The sequence below is a fragment of the Carlito syrichta genome, unplaced genomic scaffold, assembly GCF_000164805.1.
Source record: "Carlito syrichta isolate Samal-C Ts95f unplaced genomic scaffold, Tarsius_syrichta-2.0.1 Scaffold308805, whole genome shotgun sequence".
In the NCBI taxonomy this organism is placed as follows: Eukaryota; Metazoa; Chordata; class Mammalia; order Primates; family Tarsiidae; genus Carlito; species Carlito syrichta.
The window spans coordinates 1012912-1035816 of NW_007252901.1; the positions used below are offsets into that span (position 1 = coordinate 1012912).

The 22905-nt window shown below is 41.4% G+C and overlaps 1 protein-coding gene and 1 pseudogene across 12 annotated transcripts in view; both read right to left on the minus strand.

Moving 5' to 3' along the window:
* PARD3 (par-3 family cell polarity regulator) overlaps positions 1-22905 on the minus strand; it is a 675053-nt gene that overhangs the window by 550903 nt on the left and 101245 nt on the right. For all 11 annotated transcript variants that reach the window (XM_008065798.2, XM_008065800.2, XM_008065805.2 and 8 more), the window contains exon 2: positions 5313-5414. In XM_008065798.2, the coding sequence (XP_008063989.1) occupies positions 5313-5414 (102 nt within the window). The remainder of the gene's footprint in view (positions 1-5312; positions 5415-22905) is intronic.
* On the minus strand, positions 1075-2025 carry LOC103268247 (annotated as a pseudogene). The gene has a single exon (XR_002482405.1). The product of XR_002482405.1 is annotated as an MOB-like protein phocein pseudogene (transcript).

Here is a 22905-nt window from a genome sequence, read left to right on the forward strand (position 1 = left end):
ATACATTTGCATCTTCATTCCAAAATAACCCTTTTAAATGAAAAAGTTATTCGTGTTTGTTAAATCTGATCACAGCATATACAATATTTTTTACCTTATCTTAGTGTCTCATTAAATCAGTGTGGCAATAAGACCTCCAGTACTTCATCAAAAACGGCATTTGATAAATAAGATTGTTAAATTTGCAATTGAATCCTTCTTAAGACACTGAACTATAACAAAGGCCAAAAATTGACCATTCATCAACACCCTTGGAACCTGTGAAGTATTGTAAATAATCTCACATGTGCATATAATTCAAACCTAAACTTTGTGGGAAGAGGGTAATAAAATAAATACGCCAATATTTCTTCAACTCTATTTAATGCTGCCTAGATGGTTAGATGAAAAATTATTACCAACAGGAAGAGTCAAGCTAGTTTAAGGATTGCTTTCTGAGTAGTTAAAACAATTTTGCAAAACAGAGATAAGCAAGAGCCTACAGTAATATGCAATATCATTGCTGTAGTGTAATATCATTGCTAATGTGAGGTATAATCTGTAAGCAAATAATACAAATATAAATAGGTATAAGCTACCACTAAACCACAGTCTGGTGAAAAGTGTCTCAGTTATAGTTTGAGGAGAGGGTAAAGAGAAATGAGAAAGGCAGAAGGGACAGGTTTCCAATGGGAACATCATTTACATGCCTTATCAGCTCATATGTGTCATTCCACTGTGGCAAAAAAGTAAAACCTTCCCAAGTATGCTAGCCTCAAATATACTTCACGTAGTACAGTAAGATTATTTAAGTATTACTAATGTGTTTGCATTTACATTGATATGCACATAATCATATATGCATACCAAATACCATAACAGAATTTTAAAACACTTTTATCTCATTTTGGGAAAGTTAACAGATAAGATGGAATTATGTACTATAGAATTTTCTAGAATATCCAAACTCAGGTAAAACCAAAGGAAAACAAGACTACCTCTATAGTAGGGCTTGTGAGAAACATCAAGCTCATTCATTTTTTATACATGGTTTTGTTTGATGAAGATTGTGATCCAAAGATTGTTTAGCAGCAGTTTTACCAAACTGTAAATTCTTTTATTAACAGGCATTATAAACAGATAATACTAATCTTATTTTAAAATGAGTGCCACACCAGTTAATTCATGCCATACAGCTCATGAATTAAAAAGTATTTCCCATTTTAAAAGGCAAACACAGCATACAAAAACCTATACTACACAAAGAAGCTATAATATGAATACATGATTGATGTGTCTAAAATGATATACATACAGTACATAATTCAAGTTAATCATGTGACCAGTACATTTTTCTATATGATTCCCTTCATGCTTCACTTTCCCCAGAAACTGAATTCTGAACTTCTTCCTCTAAAATGGGTACAATCAGGTTATCCTTGGACATCAAATTATACTTCATCACAAATTTAGTAAACCGGTGACACAGAAACGTTTCGTTTACATATTCATCAAATATCTGCCGGTGATGAAAATAAGCATGTGAAAATATTCTGTAAATCCTATGGCATACTGATCCTAGTTTTGCTACTGATGATTTCTTTATGCTAACCCTGCTGGGGAAATACTTATTGCTATTCAGAAGACATGAAGCACCATCAAGTGTATATCTAGTATAGTCTATAGCAGGACACTCTTTTGGAGTTTTATGAGCTGCACAAAGAAAAATCCATTGTTCAGTTGCTGTCATTTGAGTACAAGTATCTGGATGGCATTCACTCTGAAGTTTGACAGCGAGTCCATTTAGCTCAAGGCAGAATTGCCTTAAATGTTCACACTTCCATACACCTTCATCTTGGCCTTCAGTGGTTCAAGAATTTTGTCAATATTGGAGCCATCTGCTCTAATGTTCTGTTGAATATACTGCTGAATAGCTAGTGTACTGTCCATTTCATCAAAGGGTTCATCAGGCCAATTATAAAAATCCTGTGCCTTGGTGCCCGGCCTGTTCCGCCTCAGCACTGCCGTCCCCTCCGCCATGACCATAGTGCCAGCGTCTGGGCGGCTAGAGTCAGTACCAAGTACACTACTTTCAGTTGCTGAATAAAAGATTACCCCATATACCTGACCCTGAATTATACCCCACATTTTTAAAATAAAAAAAAGATTACCCCAAAGATCTAAACAACATCAACCACCTTCACGTAATTGATTTTTGTCATCATCCAACGACTGCAGAGTACACGTCATTTCAAGCACAAATAGAAGTCCACCAAAAATGTCACATGCTGAACCATAAGAGAAATCTCCATACATTTTCAAAGACTCATTTAAAATCATATTGCTGAACATTTACACCTCGATATTCTGACTCAAAATGTCAACTCGGTATCTATGTGGTCCAGAGGTGCAGGGAGGAAGGATGAAAAACAGTCATGGATGCTCCACAAACCCTAAGGCCTCACTGCATCCTGCAGATCAAAAATGAATCCATTTACTTCAGTGTTCTCAGGAACACTGAGACAGTGCACAGCCCCATAAATCCCACTCCTACAATGACGCTGCTTCCACAGCAGATTATGCCAAGCCACATCTCCTTGCCAACACCAAGCATCTCCCAGAAGCTGTGCATAAGATTCTCACTTGCTCTATGACAGGCACAAAGAGTCAAAGTGACAGGCACATAATCAAAGTTTTAAGCCGGGTGGCTCCTCCTGGAGGGAAGACCTAAGTCTGTGAAAGGAAACAGGAAACATGATGGAGAAATAGGCATGCCAATTCCAGCTGCTCAGAGAATAGAGGATCACTGAGGATAGTGCAGACACCCACCTCAGCTTTCTCCACGGTGAGCTCAGTGTCCAAAACACGCAGTACAAGAGCATACACAAACTCATAAAAGACCGCAGATGTACACAGCCATGTCGGCATAGCTATGGTTAGCAGATGCGGACGTATATTTACGCTTGACTCCCAGGGGAAAAGGAAGCTATATTCGAGTCTTTTCATTGAAAAGAAAAAGGCTGACCAGGCGCGGTGGTTCAAGCTTGTAATCCCAGGACTTTGGGGAGCCAAGGCAAGAGGATTGCTTGAGCACGTGGGTTTGAGACCAGCCTGGGCCACATGGTGAGACCTCATTTCTACAATAAATCAAAAAATTAGCCAAACCTGGTAGCACCTGCCTATAGTTCTGGCTACTTGGAATTACTGGTTACTCGGTAGAAGGATCGCCTGAGCCCAGCAGGTCAACCTGGGGTGGCTGTGAGCATGCCACTGCAATCCAGCCTGGGCAATGGAGTGAGACTCCAACTCTTGAAAAAGAAAAGAAAAGAAAAAAAACCATGTGTCTCTATCTGAAGAAAGAAAAGGTTCAGGATGAAAAGCATACTCAACAACTTGGGTGTCAATGGGATCACAGGTGATTATTTCCATCTTTATATGCTTCTGCATTTTCCACTTAGTCATCATAAGGAGTTGGGCTATTTTTATGTTAAAAAAAACAGCAAGAAAAAAAAGGAGAGGAGGAAAAAATAAAAGAGAAGAAGAAAATATTGAAAGATTAATAAAACATTAATTCATCTCTTTCTAAAATGACAGTTGGGAAAAGGCACCTGTTTAAATTTTTCATAACCTCTGTAGTTGCTTTGGAACTAAACCACACAATAAACTGACTATAACTTCACTCTCTGAAGGCACTCTTTTATGTGGATTGCAGAGAATAATTCAGATACCCTATAGTTGGCTCACTGAAAAGCCCAAAAAAAAGAAATGGCACCAAGAACAACAGCATCAAATTATAAATAGGCAGGAATATTCTGCATTTTTTTGGACACAGTGTATTCCTGGCCCACAGTAGCCACATGGGACAAACTTCACCATAGCTGGTGCTAGTGAATCAACTCTCTCTAAATTTATACAATATTTGGTATCAGAATTTTTTTTTATTTTCCTTGTGAGTTCAAGAAAACATGCAAGTTAATCAGTCAACTCTGAGACAGGCAAGATGGTAACTGTCGGAATGGAGGCATCCATAAGACACAAGAATGAATGGAAGAGTAAAGCCAAGGGCCAGTGACTAGAGAGTGCCCCAGAAGAAACCAGAATGAGAACCTGGGCATTACCATCCTCCAACCTTATGGTATAAACTGGCTGGCTTAATACCCTGTGCTATTACAGTGATGTTTTATGAAAAAGTCGATCGGGCAGCTGCCTCAGTACAGCCAAGATGATGCAATCGTGCATGTGGCTGTGAACTCTTCTGCAATTCCTTATAAGTCAAACACAAAAGGTGTAGTCAAATGGCTCCAGCAGCCTGCTCCAGTTCTAACATCTCATCGCAATAAAGTTGCTGACTTTTTATATGCAGAGCCAAACATTTGTCTCACATTTTTTAAATGTTCAGAGTCTCTCCTCCACCTCCTCCTCACTCCCTCCAAGATTACAGAAAAAGGTAGAGGAGAGGGGAAGTCACACTGAAGTGCCATCGGCAACCATGTTCACGACGCCAAAATCACAGACTACACTAGAGATGGTGTTACTGTGTAAAAGTACCCCCGGAGTGACAATGGAGAAAAGTCTGGCTTTCTGAGAGTCAGGCACACCACAAGGGAGGATACCTGGGACGCATGCGCTCATCTGGCAGCAAGCCAGCGCAGTGCCCAGGCCTGCTGTCGGGGTTGGTCATGGCTGGGTCAGCAATGGGACCAGAACTCAGAAGCCTTCTGTACCTTACAACACAGTGACCATACTGATGGGCCTGAGTTGTCAAGATGGTGTGTTTAGTCAAAATAAGAGGGTAAAATGGGACAGAAAACTGAAAGTTCCATTTAAAAAGCTACAATTTATTTATTTTAAGTCAGAATCTCTCTCTGCTGCCCAGGCTGGAATATAGTGGCTCACTCATGGGTACCGCAGCCTCAACTTTCTGGACTCAGATGATCCTTCTTCCTCAGTCTCCTGATTAGCTGGGAATTGTACAGACGGATCTCACCAAGTTACCCAGGTCAGTCTCAAACCATGGGCTCAGACAATCCTCTCACTTCCAATTCCCAAAGTGATGGGATTACAGGCATGAGCCACCACACCCAACCACAATTTTAAAATTCCAAAACTTAGTATTAAGTCCCAGGTATCAAGAAAATCATTGTACTCTGGCATTCAGGGTCATGAAGATCCATGACACTTATCATGAAATCAAATGTACCAGTGTGAATAGCCCAAGCATTCTTTAAAATTATGTGCCTAAAACAGAAAAAAAAAGAATCCCACCTACCCACCCTGCCTCCAAGTCCTCAAAAAAATGCATTCAGAGCAGCTTCCCCAGGACTTGAACTCACTCTGTCTTTGTCATCTGCTACATCACAGAGAATGTCATCAAGGTCAAGTATCCCCCCATCTCCATGCTCCAAGCGATGCACCTGTATCCAGTAGTTTGGATCCTATACAAAAGAACAGAAATATTGAATATAGAAAGTTAGCACCACCAAAAAGGAATTTGATCATTTAAACTGCGATAACTTCCTCCCCATAAAAATTGACCATACAAGCAATATCGTAATTGAAAAATGCAGGTAGCTCCCCTATGTTTGTCATTGAGTTAATTTTCTTTTTCTTTTACAATGGAGTGACTCATGCACACTCTTCCCATTGGCTCAGATGCTGATACACCATTATCATAGGAACTGCAGAAACCAGCAAAACTCACCGCATAAGAAATATTGATTTCACTAAAGTATATTAGGTTTCTCATTGCCCAATATATGAAATGTTTATTAATCCCTTCACTGAAGTCTACAGAAACACTCTAAGAAGCAGCAGCATATATTACATATCTAAAAAACTCAATTTTTGCTTATCTGCAAAAAGTAGGTCACACATTCTGGTGGCTCAAAAAGCTCCTTACAGTGAAGACACTGGCACAGAAGGATGTTGACAAGACCATAAGTGAACAAAGCAGGCTCAGAACACTATGTGTGTTTTGAGCTTCTATTTATAAAGACAAAATTACATACACATGTATATACGAGTGGGGCCCAAGAAAACCCAGAATTTACTTATAAATAATTGTGTAATTATTCTTACATGTTTAAACTTCAGTCACCTTCAAAGTACTCTCCACTTGATACTATACACCTATTGAGATACTTTTTCCACTGCTCAAAACAGTTGTGGAACTCATCGATTTTGATACCTTTTAAGTGCTTCTGTCATTTTTTGTTTCACCTCTTCCACACTGGTAAAATGTTTTCCTTTGAGAATTTTTTTCATCCAGGGAAACAAACAACAAACAAAAAAAGTTGCTTGGGTTGAAATTGGAAGAATAAGGAGGATGGGGCACAGGAGTCATGCTGTTTTTGGTCAAAAACAGCTGAACACTAGTTTGGGCAGGTTTGTTGTCATGGTGAAAGAATTTTGTGGTCACCTGTTTGACACACACACATACACACACACACACACAAAATTTCACTGAAGCCAAATGCAGCCTCTCACAACAAAACTGGTACACTAATGCTGATGGGTTCCTAGCACATTTACCTAGCGGAGGAAGGCTGTACTGCAAGGGGCCTACCCTTCAAAAGCTAATTCTGGATTTTTGCCCCCACCCCACTCCCCGTGTATATACTTAAATGTCTCAAAAACACACACTGAAAGTTTCAGTAGTTATAGGTGGAAAGTAGGATTGGGGGAAGGGAGAAAAAGGACATCATTTTAAATTTTATACATTTCTATACAGTATGCATTAAAAAACCTTCAAATCCTGCTTTCAAATTATTTGAAGAAGGAACCTAGCTGTTTGTTTCTGAGTGTTCACAAGCATCCTCACTTGTATACTCAAATGAAATATATACTCAATTAGCTACTGCACTCTCTGCAACAAAAAACTCCTATCCACAAGTTCAATTCAAGTTAATACTCCATTTTTCCAACCTAAAAACTAATGTTTGATACAGTCCTTTCTTGAAGCAAAGCTAGGAAGATGGACCCTCCCTCAGACATACAAACTAAGACACATGGGGGGGTTATATATTCTAAAGAAACTCTCCAATAAACCTCTACCAAAAAGGGGGGACATGCCTAAAAACCACTCAAATGGAACACTTCTTATTTTAAAATAAAATGCAGAATTACCAATCCTGGGCACTTTTTAACCAGCACAGCAAGCAGTTCCGACCTTAATCCTCAAAGTTTTATTAAACATTACCAAGAAACTACTATGCAAATAACATACAATTACTCTGCACCCCTCATTTGTCTGGACCTCTATAAAAGGAATCTTTCATCCAGAACACCAAGAATCAGTTTGTAAAGCATACACACACACACACACACACACACACACACACACACACATATCCCTTGGCATCACTTCCTTTGTAAGTCCTAGCTGACCAAGCATCAATACCTTGAGTACAATGTCACCCAGGGAGTCCTTAGGAAACTTGCCACTGTGAGAGTTTCAGAATGTGTCATTTCTAGATTTGTTGAACCACTGAAAAAAAAGTCTCAAGGCAAGCTATAGTCCTAGTCTTCCTCACCAAATGGTATTAAGTCCCCAAGGGAAACTGAAAATGACTAATATCCTGGGTGAATAAGGAAGAAGTACCCCTTGCTGTCATTCCCGACCACTTAGAACAGCCACAGCCTGCTCTCTCCTTCCCACCAAGCAAGCTCCAGGGTGACCTAATCAATTTAAATATCAGCTTTCATTCCTAAAACACTTCCACGCACGCATAAGCAAACCGACCTCCAAAATGTGGCTTGCAAAAACTATTCTTTAAGCTTCCTAGTCCTGTCACTCTCTCCAGATGAGATCATAACCTGCAGCCTTTAGAGAACATAACATTGGGAGCCACACTTTCTAAATGAATTCCCACCAAAAGACTGTCTCAGACTTCTATCTTCATCCCTCAGAGCTTGCTGCATTCCAGCCTTTCCTAGCACAACCCTTTCCACAGTTGTAGGAAGCTCTGCACCACCATACCCCTACTTGTGCCCAGGGTTTCCAATGCCTGGACTCCACCTTAACCTCCAGGCCAACCTAGCCTGTCCAACCATCAAGACTCCTCAGGCACCCTCCCCTCCAAGAGCTCCTCCAGACCCCCACACCCCTATTCAGATTACACATCTTTCTCCAGCCTATTGTTAATGTATGGAAAATCATGGTCAGGTGGGTGTCAAGCTTGAACCTTTATAGACTATAAATGCTTTATTTTTATATATGCAGGACAAAACCTTTTATTGATCCTACTTTACCTTCAAGTTACTATACCAATTTCTGATACTCCTCACAGCAAAGCTCTTTAAAGAATCATTTACACTTGTTGCTCCAGGTGTCTCCTCCCAAAACTCCATTCCAATCATATTTCCTCACCTCCCACCTCCACCCACTCCCAAAACCGTACATCACTTCACAAATAGCCTCCATGTTGCCCCATACAAAAGTCCATTCTCAATCCTCATCCCACTTGATCTATCAGCAGAATTTGATACCAGTGATCACTCTCCTCTCTTTGAAATACTCTGTAAACTTGGTTTATAATCCTCCATCTGACTGATCAAGGCTTTTCTAATTTTGAGGCTCAAGTGTTGACTCCTGCCTCCAGAGGGGGACTGACTCTATAGTCAGCTATGATATGCAAATACCAGCTGCCACGGACTAAATGCCACTCCATAAAAATGTGCTAGATGGAGAGGACCTTTTGAAGAGAGGGAACTGAGAAGGAGGTCATCAGTAATCCCAGCAGAGCATGCTACATTAAAAAAAAGAAAAATCAGCCGAGTTCGGTGTCTCAGCCTGTAATCCCGCGCCTTTGGGAGACTGAGGTGAGTGGATTGCCTGAGCCCGCGGGTTCGAGACCCACCTGGGCAGCAAGTCCTCATCTCTACAATAAATCAAAAAATCAGCCGGGCATGGTAGCGTGTGCCTGTAATTCCGGCTACTCGGAAGGCTGAGGCGGAAGGATCGCCAGAGCCCAGCAGGTCGAGGCTGCGGTGGCCAGGAGTGGCCACTGCACTCCAGTCTGGGCGACAGAGTGAGACTCCAACTCAAAAAAAAAAAAGAAGTTAAATTTAGTTGAATAAACCGGGCTCGGTGGCTCAGCCTGTAATCCCACACCTTTGGGAGGCTGAGGTGAGTGGATTGCCTGAGCCCGCGAGTTCGAGACCCTCCTGGGCAGCAAGACCTCATCTCTACAATAAATCTAAAATCAGCCAGGCATGGTAGCGCATGCCTGTAATTCCGGCTACTCGGAAGGCTGAGGCGGAAGGATCGCCGGAGCCCAGCAGGGCGAGGCTGCAGTGGCCGGCAGCGGCCACTGCACTCCAGTATGGGAGACCGAGTGAGACTCCAACTCAAAAAAAAAAAATGACCTCCTCCTTCTGGAGTACAAAAACCAGGATGGATATTTTTGCCACTGAGAAATAAAACTCCTTGAAACAGTAGTCTCTTGGGAGATTTTAACTGGCAGCTTTCATCAACATAATTCTCTCTCAATAAACAGAGGACTCGCTGTATTTTCAAGGGAATAGTCAAGTATCCAATAGGGGAAAAGTTGGCACATACTTACTGATTCTACTCTGTGGTAGTTTGCATTTAAAAGTTTAAAATAATAATAGTATAAATCATTACTACCCTGTCTATAAAAACTTAGAAATGTAGCTGAACAAAAGTTCTAATAAGCCACTTTTTTTTATATTAATAAAAACTAATTCTACAATAACCATAGTAGTCATTGAGCTAAAAAAAAAAAGTGACACAATACTCAATTTTAAACAAAGAAAAACAACAGAATGTTGATTGTCTAAAATATGTCAATTTAAAATATCCAAATATTTAAATACCAATAATAATTTTACATTATGCCTACCAAAAATCCATCACACATGCACAATATTCATCCAGGAAGAACACAATATTCATCCAGGTGAACGTACAGGTCTAGCAAGGCTCCCCACGAAAGGGTCAAATACCAGAGAATACTAGAGACAAAACCCTATAAAGAATCACTGCTTTGGCCAGTCACAGTAGATCAGTCTGTAATCCAACAATTTGGAAGGCCAAGGCGAGAGTATTACCTGAGCCCGGGGGTTCGAGACCAGCCTGACCAACTTGGTGAGACCTCGTCTCCACAATAAATCACAAAAAGTTAGCTGGGCGTGGTGGCATGTGTCTGTAGTTCCAGCTACTTGGAAAACTGAGATGGAAGGATCGCCTAAGCCCAGCAGGTCGAGGTTGCAGTGGCCATGAGCATGCCACTGCACTCCAGCCTGGGTGATGGAATAAGACTTCAACTCAAAAAAAAAAAAATCACTGCTTCTTAGCCAGATAAAGAATATAAGTTGGGTCCCAGCCTAGCACTGGAGGAACAGGGTTAGAGGAAACAGTTCCTAAGACCAACTCATAATGCAAAATCAGGGAATATTACAAGATGCAAGTTGCTAGGAATGATCATGCCCACTCTACTACAGGACACATAAGAGAAAACAATGCAGGCAAAGGCCTCAAGAAAGACTGACTCCTATACCTCCCCCCCTTTGAGAAATCTCTCAGATTCTATAAAAAGTATCCTCATGCTATGCAACAGGTTAATGAGCTCTTGTGAGTTATGACCAGCACAATCACAGCCTCCGCATATTTTATGCCTATTCAAGCTTCAAGAAAGGTATCTGCAACTAGAAATAGCCCCCTACTTTTGCATTAACCACGGCATATAGCAACAGTCAATACGCTGTCCAACTTCAAATGAGAATACTCTAGTAAACATAGGACTAGAAAAAGACTACAGGAAATTCATGCCAATCAAAAAAGCTGAGCATGTACTAAGTACAATGCACTGAATGAAGGCAAAGCTACAATCATCGCTCATTTTATCTGATAAATTAAAATTCATCCACAAAAACATGAGGTAGTTAAGAAGTAGACCATGTGTCAGAAGAAAAATAGACAAAAAGAACGCTTCATGAGTTCAGAGGAGGGAAAGATTACTTTCAAACTTGGAAAGGATGTGGAAGGGCTTGTGAGGGAAGTTTTAACAGAACTGGGTCCTAACAGATGAGCGGACTCCCCAGGGGGAGCACAGAGGGAGCGCCCTCAGCAGGAGGAAGGGTACAAGAGGCAGGAGGCGTGACAGAGCTGGTGCAGATAACTGTTACCACAAAAGGTAGCTAAAAGACAAAAACGGGGCTAGGTGCAATGGCTCACACACGTAATCCCAGCACTTAGGGAGGCTGCAGCAGGAGGAGTGTTTGAAGCCAGGAATCCAAGGCCAGCCTGGGCACCACAGCAAGACCCCATCTCTACAGGGAAAAAAAAATTAGCTGGGTGTCGTGGTGTGCACTTACAGTCCCAGTTACTCAGGAGGCTAAGGAAGGGAGAATTGCGAGCCCAGGAATTCAAGACTGGGGTGAGCCGTAATCGTACCACTGACATCCAGCCTAGGGGTACCAAAGTGAAAACTTGTCTTAAAAAAAAAAAAAAAGAAAAGAAGGGTAAACCATCATATCAAAAAGACAGGTTTATTTTTATGTTTATTCCCCCTGAAAGCCCACTGAAACTCCAACATCTGTGGATGTTGTTTTTCATGCACAATCCCACAAAGACAAAGAGAACAGAAGCAAACAAGGACAGCATAACTTTCAGAAGCTGGGAAGCAAGTGACCCAGTGGTGACACACTTAGAAGAAATGAAAAAAGGACCCCCAAGGTGGCTGTGGGGAAGGCCAGGAAGCAATGTGACTTCCCTTGCAGACTCCAAAGAGACTCTGGCTAGGCAGAGCCCAGCATGGCAGAACACTGGGACAAGGACTTGGGGGGTGAGTGGGGGGGAGGTGGGAAGGGCAGGACTGGTTGTAAGTCTGTCTCTGCAACAGGAAAGGCCCAAGCATCCTTGAAGACTCCACGCTGGCGAACGCTCGTCCCTGCCCCTGGGGTTCACCGAAGGCTTATTCCCTAATGAGGGTAGGACAGCAGGTCTGGACTGGGAAATTGGAAACAGAACAATCACGGAAGTTCTTGTTGAAAACGGGAGGAGACAAGTGAACATTTGTGTACTGGACTTAGAGAAATCCAGCATCTACCTTCCTCGTGTTCCCAGAAGGCTGACAGCAGTGCTTGTGCCACCCAGGCAAGAGGTTGAGAGACCTTTCCCTGAGCCTCTGACCACCCAAGGAGAAAGGGGTCAATCCTGCAAATCCCCGGCCTGAAGTTAGTGCTCTCAAGTTACCATTGGCACCCCTCAACTCAGAGTCAACCACTGAGGCACAGACTTCTGAGGAAAGCCCCAAGGATGGAGGAGAGACCAAAGCAAATAGTAAACACAACCTGACAGAACCAGAGCCTATCTAAAAAAATGCTATTAAAAATTCATCAGTGATCACCTAAGAAAGGTCAGATGATGGAGTATCCAAGTTGCAGAGGAAAATGAGAAGGAAAGGAAGGAAAAAAAGAAGAAACATGCTGAGAGAATTTTTTAAAAGCATTTGGAAATTAAAATACTAAAAATGAAAAGCTCAGATAGAAAGTTAAAAATATCTTCCCCAGAAAATTAAGGAAATAAAAACAGACAGGAGATATAATAAAAGGATAATCAAATTAGAAGATGATGGCACATCCAAATTGCAGAGGAAAATGAGAAAGGAAGGAAGGAAAAAAGAAGAAACATGAGGAGAGAATTTTTTAAAAGCATTTGGAAATTAAAATACTAAAAATGAAAAACTCAAATGGTGAGTTAAAAATATCTCCCCCAGAAAATTAAGGAAATAAAAAAGACAGAAGATATAATAAAAGGGTAATCAAATTAGAAGACCAGTCAAGTAAGTCAAGTAGCTGAATAATAGGAGCTCAAGAAAAAGAGAACTGGCAAACACAAAAATAACAAAAAATGATCTCAAGTTAACTCCCCAGAATGGCATGTGTCTCCATGTTTAAAAGTTCCACAGAGAACCCAACACAATTGATGCAAACAGATATATACCAAATGACATCAAAACACACTGGCACATAGAAGATTAGGAGGGAGGGGGGGAAAAAAACCCTTCCAGAAAATAAAATATAAGTCACAATGAAGAGATAAGGAATTAGAATGGGTTTGAACTTCTCAAAAGCAACACTGGAATCTAGAAGATAATGTACTGGTGATTCCAAAATGCCTATAAGCAAAAGTCCCAATTCTAGAAATCCACACCTTGCCCAGGTACCAGTGAACTGTGACGGTATGAATTCCATATCTCTAAAAACATTACCCTCTCTCTAACTTTCTCTGGAAAGCACTGGAAGATGTGTTTCAACAAAATTAAGGAAATAAACCAAGAATGAGAAAGACACAGCATATTAAAACAGAAGACATAACAGACAAAAGAGCTCCCAGGATGATGGTGAAGGTGGATCTTAGATCCCAGGATGTCTGCTGTGAACCAGGCATAGAGAGTGGCCAGTCCAGATGCCCCAAATGCAATGTCTTCAAGATGACATTGAAAGAGTGCCCAATGCAACTAAATTCACCAAGGTGCTACTTTAACAGCCAGCAGAGATGGGATTGAATTCATTACAAATTTACAAAAGACCAATCAAAGGAGAAATGTTGCACATTTCAGCGAAAGCATAAGTTGTGAAGAAAAGAAAAAGTAATCAAGGTTTCACACAATTCAGCTATAAGGAGCTTTAGTAATGAAAATAATGTAACCTCGAATATTTAACTAAGCAAAATTATAACTACATTAGTAGGGAGACTTCAATTTAAAAAAAAAGACAAAACAAACAAAAGAAAAGAAAACAAAGAGAGAGAGAGAGAGAGAGAGAGAGAGAGATCCAAGAAGTGGCTATCTGTAAGAGTGGGGAAACGCGCACATGGGTCATTGAACTAGAGTTACACCTTCCATGTTAATGCAATAGGTGATGACAAACTAAAACACACACACACACACACACACACACACACACACACACACACACACACACACAGAAAGAAGAAACGATATAAGCAACTTACACAAAAATACGGAGATAAATATCAAAAGCAACAACACACACACACACAGAAAGAAGAAACGATATAAGCAACTTACACAAAAATATGGAGATAAATATCAAAAGCAACAAGGGGCAGGAGCTGGGAAAGGTAACCTCTCAGAGAAGGCTCTGTTCTTTTTCATAACACTTCTAGCAGTACTTTCTGACTATGCACATATGTAAAGTTGAGAAACAAAGGGGCTATATGGAAACAGTTGTTTAAAATCCTTTAAATAATAACCACGACACAGCTTAAAGTTTAGTGGCCATCAGCCTGATTAGCCACAGAATAATTATTTTGCCATGACAAACGGAGTCATTGTTAATGATATAAATAGAAAACATTTTATTTTCTAAAGTTGATAGATGTGCAATCAACAGAAATGATGCCTCATTCTATATCCTCTGGGTAAGTACCACTTCAATTTGTTTCAGCCAATACATTTTTAGAATATATTCTGAAGCTCTCGTTTATAAAAATAAATCATTGATGCTTCAAGATGTACGTGATACATGCAATTCTGACCCTTCCTGATTTAATCAGATCGATTTAAAAACCGTTTGTCTTTTTTTTTTTTTTTTTTTTTTTGAGTTGAAGTCTCACTCTGTCACCCAGACTGGAGTGCAGTGGCTGCTCCCGGCCACCGCAGCCTTGACCTGCTGGGCTCTGGTGAGCCTTCCGCCTCAGCCTTCCGAGTAGCCAGAACTACAGGCGCACGCTACCATGCCCGGCTAATTTTTTGATTTATTGTAGAGATGAGATCTCGCCAAGTTGCCCAGGCAGGTCTTGAACCCGCGGGCTCAGGCAATCCACTCACCTCAGCCTCCCAAGGCGTGGGATTATAAACTGAGCCACTGAGCCCTGCTTAATGTTTTGTCTTTTATTATAAACTCAAACACAGGGTCCATTTTCAATTTTGTTACAGTAGCATTATTAAACATTAAACAGATATTCTGGTTGCCTTCTCAATAAAGGAGAAGACACAGATGGTCAGATGTCATAGCTGATGATTAGCAATAACATAAATGACCTCTATCACCACGAGGGCTAATATGTAGTGATAAATGCAGTCCTTGGCACCCACTTCTCTACCCTAGACCATACCCAACACCAACACCAAAACCTCAGCACAACACAGAGCAAACCACAGACCTGTTGGCTCCCTTGAAGGGCGGATGGCTTCATTTATCACGTCAATCAAAAATGAAAAAGGCAGTGTGAAACCCAACCTCAAGGAAATAACTCCCTGGTATCTTGTTTTATTTGAACTAACACACAATCTCTCGTAGGATCACACATTATCCAAACTATGGGGCATCAGCCCACTGTGGACCTCCAGCTCTGACATGACTTGCATGCCAACACAGAGCCACGACCCCCTCAATTCCTCCACCATTCCGCACATATTGAGGAAATGGCCCCAAACTGCAGAGCTGGCTTAGGAAAGAGTCAAGGACAGAATGAGACCACAGTAACCCCCAGTTACATCTGCATTGCCTTTTACAATTTTTTTTTTTTTTGAGTTGGAATCTCACTCTGTCGCCCAGACTGGAGTGCAGTGGCCGCTCCTGGCCACCACAGCCTCGACCTGCTGGGCTCCCGCGATCCTTCCGCCTCAGCCTTCCGAGTAGCCGGAATTACAGGCATGCACTACCACGCCCAGCTGATTTTTTTTTATTTATTGTAGAGATGAGGTCTCGCTGCCCAGGCAGGTCTCGAACCTGCGGGCTCAGGCAATCCACTCACCTCAGCCTCCCAAAGGCGCAGGATTACAGCTTGAGCCACCGAGCCCGGTTGCGTTTTACAATTTTAAAAATGGACTTGTGCATTATCTCATGTGGGGAGAGGGTTTATAATCCCTATTTTCAGATGAGCAAACTGAGACTCAGAGGACATGAGTTGCTGACAAGGGTCACAATTAATAAATACTGTCAGTCAGGATCCCAGTCTAGGTCTGCTGATCCATTCCTGAGCCCTTTCCCAGGAGAACACTAACAGCTTCCAGCCTGTAGGATCAGGGTTGCTTGTGTTGCTGTGTTCTCTCTACAGCCCCTTCTCCAGTTTCCTTCCAACAGCTTCATTTTTTAAATTTAGTGCATAAAGAAGACGGCCATAAAATATTTCTTTTAAGAAAGATATATGGGCTGTTAAAAGCAAGTTTGAAAAGTCACTCTATTCTAAGCTATTCTATTCTATAGTTCTATATATTCTAAACCTTTTTTTTTTTTTTTGGTCACATGTTCTAGTCTCATCTGTGATCTAAAGCAGTGGCTATCCCACAGGAGTCAGGCCAGCGGCAGCATCACTTGAAACCTCATCAGAAATCCCAGTGCCAGGCTACACCCTGGGTCCTAACAAATCAAAATCTCTGGAGGCAGGACCCAGCAATTTGCACTTAAACAAGCTCTCCAGGTGATTCTGAAGCACACTAAAGTTTGGGAACCAGTGATTCAAAAAAGGGAAAGGTAGCAGGTAGGTACATAGGGCGGAAGCAGAAACACTTTGTGTTTCTTCTACACACAACATATAAGCCCATAAACTCACAGGTTTAATGTTTTACCAAGATGTCTTAAATCAAACAGATGTAAGCTATTGCATCATAAAAATGGTTACTATGAACATACACATACAGGTCCAGCTCCTGTGATAAGCACATAGGTAAATCTCAGCATTTGCTGTCAGATAGTCTCTTTCTCAAAGTTGTTTCAACTCAAAGCTTCTTGCAGGGGATTGTGAAAGCAAGGTCTGTACATGAGAGCCTTCCTGCTTCAAACATCTGCTTCCCACTGCACGCCAGCCTGGGAGCTATCTGAATCCTCCAAGGATCTTATTTAAAAAGGCCGCCAGGAAATTTTTATGCAACGAATAAAAGGATTCCCATTTGGGAATAACTTATAACTGTGCAATGTGTTTATCAAGTCCTATTTTATTCAAATGTGTTAAGCTTATATTCCTTATCCTCCCTCCAAAACCAATTCCTGTCTTCTTCACTCCTACTGGCAGTACCATTCTCCTCTAATTTTACCTATTCAAGTCACAACCCAACTTCTTTTTTACAGGAAACATAGGGAGAAAAGAAGCAAGGCAAATAGTATCACAAGGAAACACTCAGAAAAATCCAGAATGTGAGATATCCTTAAAACAAAACAAAACAAAAAACACTTCATCTGACAGCTAAGTTCAATGTATGATCCTGGAGTGGACCCTGGGGGGGCGGGGAGGGAGTAAAAAAAAGACAATTGAAGAAATGTATCATATTCGGTTCTGGAAACATGCAATTGGTAAATTTTCTGAATGTGATCATTGTTATATAAAAGAATATTCTTGGTTTGAGGAAATGTTTGCTAAAGTATTTAGGGATGAGAAGTATTATAATATCTACAGCTTAGTCTCAAATGGTTCAGCACAAAAAAGAAATTAGTATTATTATGAATGTGTATCTGTGTGTTAACAAATGGTGACTGTAGGCAAAGGATGTATAAGTAGTTCAATTCTCTAGTCTATACATCAGAAGTTTCTCAAGAGACAGTGTTAAAAGTCTATCATTACAAATACAAACTGGGAACCTGTTCTAGATCAAAAATACTAAGGAGGTATACTCAAAGTCAAGGGATGAGTCCTGACTAGATCTTTGCTGGGATTAAAAAAGAAGTCACTATAAAACACATCTTGGGGTCCATTTGGGAAATTTCCATACAGGCTCAATTTAGATGACACTAGGAAATTATTCTTACTTTTCCCTGGTGTGCTAACGGTTTGTGGTGATTTAAGGAAGCATCCTTATTCTTAGGACGTGTGTTTTAAAGTATTTAGAGATTAAGTGCCATGATGTCTGCTAATTACTTTTAAATAACTCAAATATACATATACATATACATAGCACATATTTGAACATGTACACATGTACATACACATATACCCATGCAAGTTGAGTACTTCTTACCCAAAATGTCTTGGGACCAGGAGTGCTTTGAATTTTGTATTATTTCAGACTTTAAATATCAACATTTACATAATGAGATAGTTTGGGAATGGGACCCAAGCCTGAACAGAAATTTTATAAGATATTTTAAATAATTTTGTATATGAAAACAAGTTTGTGTTCAGTACTTACCTGTGGAATTTTCCATGTGTGCCATCCTGTGGTCACCCAAAAAGTATCAGACTTTGGATTTGGGGATTAGGGGATGCGCAACCTGTGTATACACACACACACACACACACACACACACACACACACACACACACACACGAATGAATATATATCTATAACTTGAAGTACAACCAGAAAAAGAAAACCATACAAAATATTTTAAACAGAGGGATGTTAATATTAACAGAACTGGTTACAAAGATTTGTAAGAAGAGTTGAGATTTCAAACCAGGATGGAGGTGGGGTAGGCATCACCCCCAGATCAGTAGTAGCAGGAAGCTACTCTGAGGCTCAAGGGATAAGGACAGGTAACCCCAGAGCCCAGGGCCCTAGTGCTGTGGCAGAAGTTGGACCCAAGGAGGACTGTGGGGTAGGAGCTGACATTTGGGAAAAGACTCAGGGGCTGCACTGACACAACCCAAAACAGAGAGGGACAGGCACCCACCTCAAGACCAGCCCTTTGAGGGCCTCCCATCTCCCACTGCCCAAACTCAACCAGAGGTCAACTGACACAGCTATACTTTGCAGGATTCTCTTAACTACTATTTGAGTTTTTCATAACAAATTGGGAGAACAGATTAATTTTAAACAAATCGAATGACCCAGGGTTCATGAGAACACAGGAAGCCAGCATACTCACATACTGTTCCTGAGTACTAAACTGTCACACACATTTTGGAAAGAGGAAGGCAGACAGTGAGGTGGGATTTGTTACCATGCACCAAAATGCTTACAATTGAACATACCCATTGGCTCAGTAGTTAAAAATGTAGAGAAAGACATATGGTCAAGATATATATACAAAATCAGTTGTTAATTTTTTCTTTTTTTTTTTGAGTCAGGGTCTCACTCTAACATCCAAGCTGGAATGCAATGGCATGATTATGATGATCACAAAACACAGCAGCCTCAACCTCCTAGGTTCAGGCGATCCTTCCACCTCAGCATCCCAATAGCTGGGACTACAGACACATGTCACCACACCAAGCTAATTTAATTTTCTTCATTTGTTTGTTTGTGGAGATGAGGTTTCTCTATGTTGCCTAAGCTGGTCTTGAACTCCTGGCTCAAGCAATCCTTCCACTTTGGCCTCCCAAAGTGCTGGGATTACAGGCATGAGTCACCATGCCCAGTCAAATCAGATGTTTTAACACAAAATAATACAGAATCAGAAACTGGCTGGCAGCACATGCAACAATAATAGGCTGAGTGCATCCAACCAAGGAAACACAATCCAGCAACCCAAAATGTTCACAGAATACTATACAAGGTGTTACCATACTCTTAGTTTGAAGAGCACACTACCTGTAGGCAAAGACAAATGACAAGAAGAATTGCTATAGAGAATCGGCAGGGCTTGTCTGTATCTCCAACTTCCTATAATAAATGCATATGTGCAGTTTTACACTTTTTATCACTTTTAGCTCATAACACATTTCCTCCTTTTCCATTCCTTCCTCTTTTGTTCCCAATAATAGAATTGCCACCCAACTCATCTCCCCATTTCTAGACCCTCCTAGACTCCTGTCCCACACCTTACTCCCATATTTATCTTCACAAAATATCCCTTTTATCATGTCACCATCCTGTAACAGGAGTCATTTCCAGTGAGTCACTACATTCTAAAGGCCAAAGCCAACATCCTTGGCCAAGCACTCAAAGCCCCTCCCAGGCCCATTCCCCACAGGCTAACCTGCTATATCTGTATCTTCAATTGCTCCATCACTGAAAAACCCCAAGCACCCAGTAGAGTGTCTGAAACACAGCAGGCGTTCAGCAAACACTGGTCAAGTGAATTAATTCGTATGTTCCTGTTTCTTCTCTTCCATACATCTGGAATGCTTTCATCCCCACAGTTCCAACTACCTACATTGTATGTATCTTTCCAAATCCAGTTCAAAACCCACCTCCTCTGTGAAATGTGCTTCAACCCTAAAGTATTTATCCAGACCACATATTTGTCACTCAGTAGCCTATTTCCTGTACATGTGTGGTGTTTTGTTTATCTCTAAGTAAGATCCCCAAAGCAGGGACCATCTTCAGCTTTTTTGAACATAAAACAAAGAACAAAACACTCTGTTGTATAAATGGTGTGTGCTAAAGAAAAAAATAAAAATAATATCCCTATTGGGTAAAGGAAAGAACTTACATAAGAGTTGTTCAGAGAATATAATCAACAAACACAGGCCTGTGCTGTGCTCTCCTCACTGCCAAGAGAAACACACAGACATGCCGGGCCATGTCAGGATCAACACCCCCATTCACCCTTTATCCTCTGCCTCTCAGAGCTGACTCCAGAAACATCAGGTGACTGTTATAGCTTACAATCCAGACAACATTTCAGATGTGGGGAAAGAAAGCATCCAGATACTTTTCCCTTCCACTGAAAATAAACTCAAATGGCAGTGTGAATACCTTCGTTCTCACTCATGGGGTATATATCCCCAGCACAACTAGTCTGGACTCCCAGAAAGAAGTAAGAGTTAACTTGGATAACTGCTCATGCCACAGGACAAAGTCTGCGAGGCAAAGCTCACCCGGGCCAATCCAGCTCTCTCTACTCCAGTCCCAGGATATGTTAGACTGTGAAAGGGTATAGGGAATAGGTAGAATTGTTACCTAAATAACAGTGTAGACCTACAGTCAGAACTCAAAATGTGTTTTGTTTTGGGGTTTTTTTGTGCAATCATAACTCACTAGCCTTGAACTCCTGGGCTCATGCAATCCTCCCACTACAGCCTCCAGAATGGTGAGGGATATAGGTATGTGCCACCACATCTAGTTAGTTTTTGTAATTTTTTTTTAAGAGATGGATCTTGGAATGTTGCCTAGGTTGGTCTTGAACTCCTGGCCTCAAGAGATTCTCCCACTCTGGCCTAACAAAGTACTGGGAATACAGGCATGTGCCATATGCCTGTATTTTGAGTGTCTGACCTCAAAATCTATATTTGCAATCTTTGCAACTATCTGTACTATGAAGGCTGTTCCTCTCCTATACTGTGCCCACCTCCTAATCCACTCCATCTCCCCCCCACCCCTCCCTCCCACTGCCACAAAGAGGACAGTTGTAGGACTCCCAGTCATCGAGCTCTTCTGACATGATACACACATTCCCATGTGAGAATCCTGGGAGATAAATGTTTCAGCTCCATTTTGTAGATGAGGAGATTGAGAACCAAGAAACTTGACTTGTAACTAATGCAGCAGAATGAGGGCAGCTTAGGGCCAGACACTGACTTGGAAATGCACACTTTTCCTTTAAGACACATTGCCTCTTCCAGGAGGGTCCAAGAGGTTTGCCAAGGAAACAAATTTGAAAGGGAGAAATTGAAGCAATGACCAAGATAAAAGACCTCACCTCCACCTCCCCACCTCCACTTAGAATGAAAAAAAGAAGAAGAAGAATGAAAACTCTATCCACCCTAGGTGATATACTTGACCAACTTCAATGTGAGGAAGTCATGCTTTGCACCACGTTACCTACCAAAGATAAACAAATGTAAGATGCATTCCTTTCCATGCTCCAGGCAGTGCTGGATTGGAAGCTGTAGAAAAAACACCCATAAACATAAAATAGGGTCACGGATTCCTCAAGGTGGAGACCAGTCCTGAGGTCTCTGCGGCCCACTGCACACGTGCAGTTTAGACAAGCACTACTATATTGTATGGTATTTTTTAAAAGCTAACTGCAATGTTAACTGTTTCTCTCATATTCATAAAAGAAATAATCGAACACAAACCACCCCAGGAGATCCTTCAAGGTTATTCATGTAGCTTAACACAAGAAAACTTACCCTCTCTGTTGACTCTCTCACATGCAAACAAGAGAAGCTGACTCAGACCAGAAGGAATTTCTCTCACTGGAAAGAAAACCTCACTGAAACATGATAAATTCCAAGTGGCTCTGAATTCTAAAGTAAAGAAAAACTTGACCCCAAAGCAGCTTCTCACTCGCCCACCACATTACTTAATCCAAAAACTACCTCCTGATTTTCTTACTTAAAGACATTCTCTCTGATTACTTAAGCATACACCATTAATTCCTTACACCTGGCTATATGAAACATGACTGAATTCAGAAGAAATATTCTGAAACTGATACAGTGGAAGAGAGTATTATTAGGAGATAACGAATTCTTATGTAAGACATGCACCTACCTCTGATTTCCTCTCCAGAGTCCTGGGCAAACAGTTATCCATCTGAAGCTTGTGGCCCCTACACTCACACCCAGCACGTCCCACGCTGCATGGGGTCTGGTGAAAGCGCCACAGCACCCTAACATCACAAGCGTGACCCTAAGCCAGTGAACACCAGACCACAGTATGGCTCAGACCACAGCTGTTTGCGAGGGTGGAGGGGCCTGGTCCCGATGGCTCCTCAGGATTGCTGAGGCCAGAGGCGGGGTTCCCTTCTCTTCACAGGATCCTCCTACCATTAATCAAGGGAGGAATCTATGATTGTATCTTCAAAAGATCTGCCACAAATACAGAGTACTCCTGAGTCTTATTAGCATGGACATCTTTGCAGGCAAGAAACACTCATTGACTATTGGGAAAGATGGTCAGCAGGGACAAGAAGACTCAGACTGGAAGACAGAGGACACATGCAGGTACATTCATAAGCAGCATGGCAGGAGCTACGCGGTCCATGGGATCGCCTGTAACTCGCATGTGTTATTTGCTCGTTCACACCACCTGGAAAGCCGTCCCATCTCTTCTCTTGTGGAAATCTTGCCCAAATTACAATGTCTGGCTGAAATGTACCTCTGCA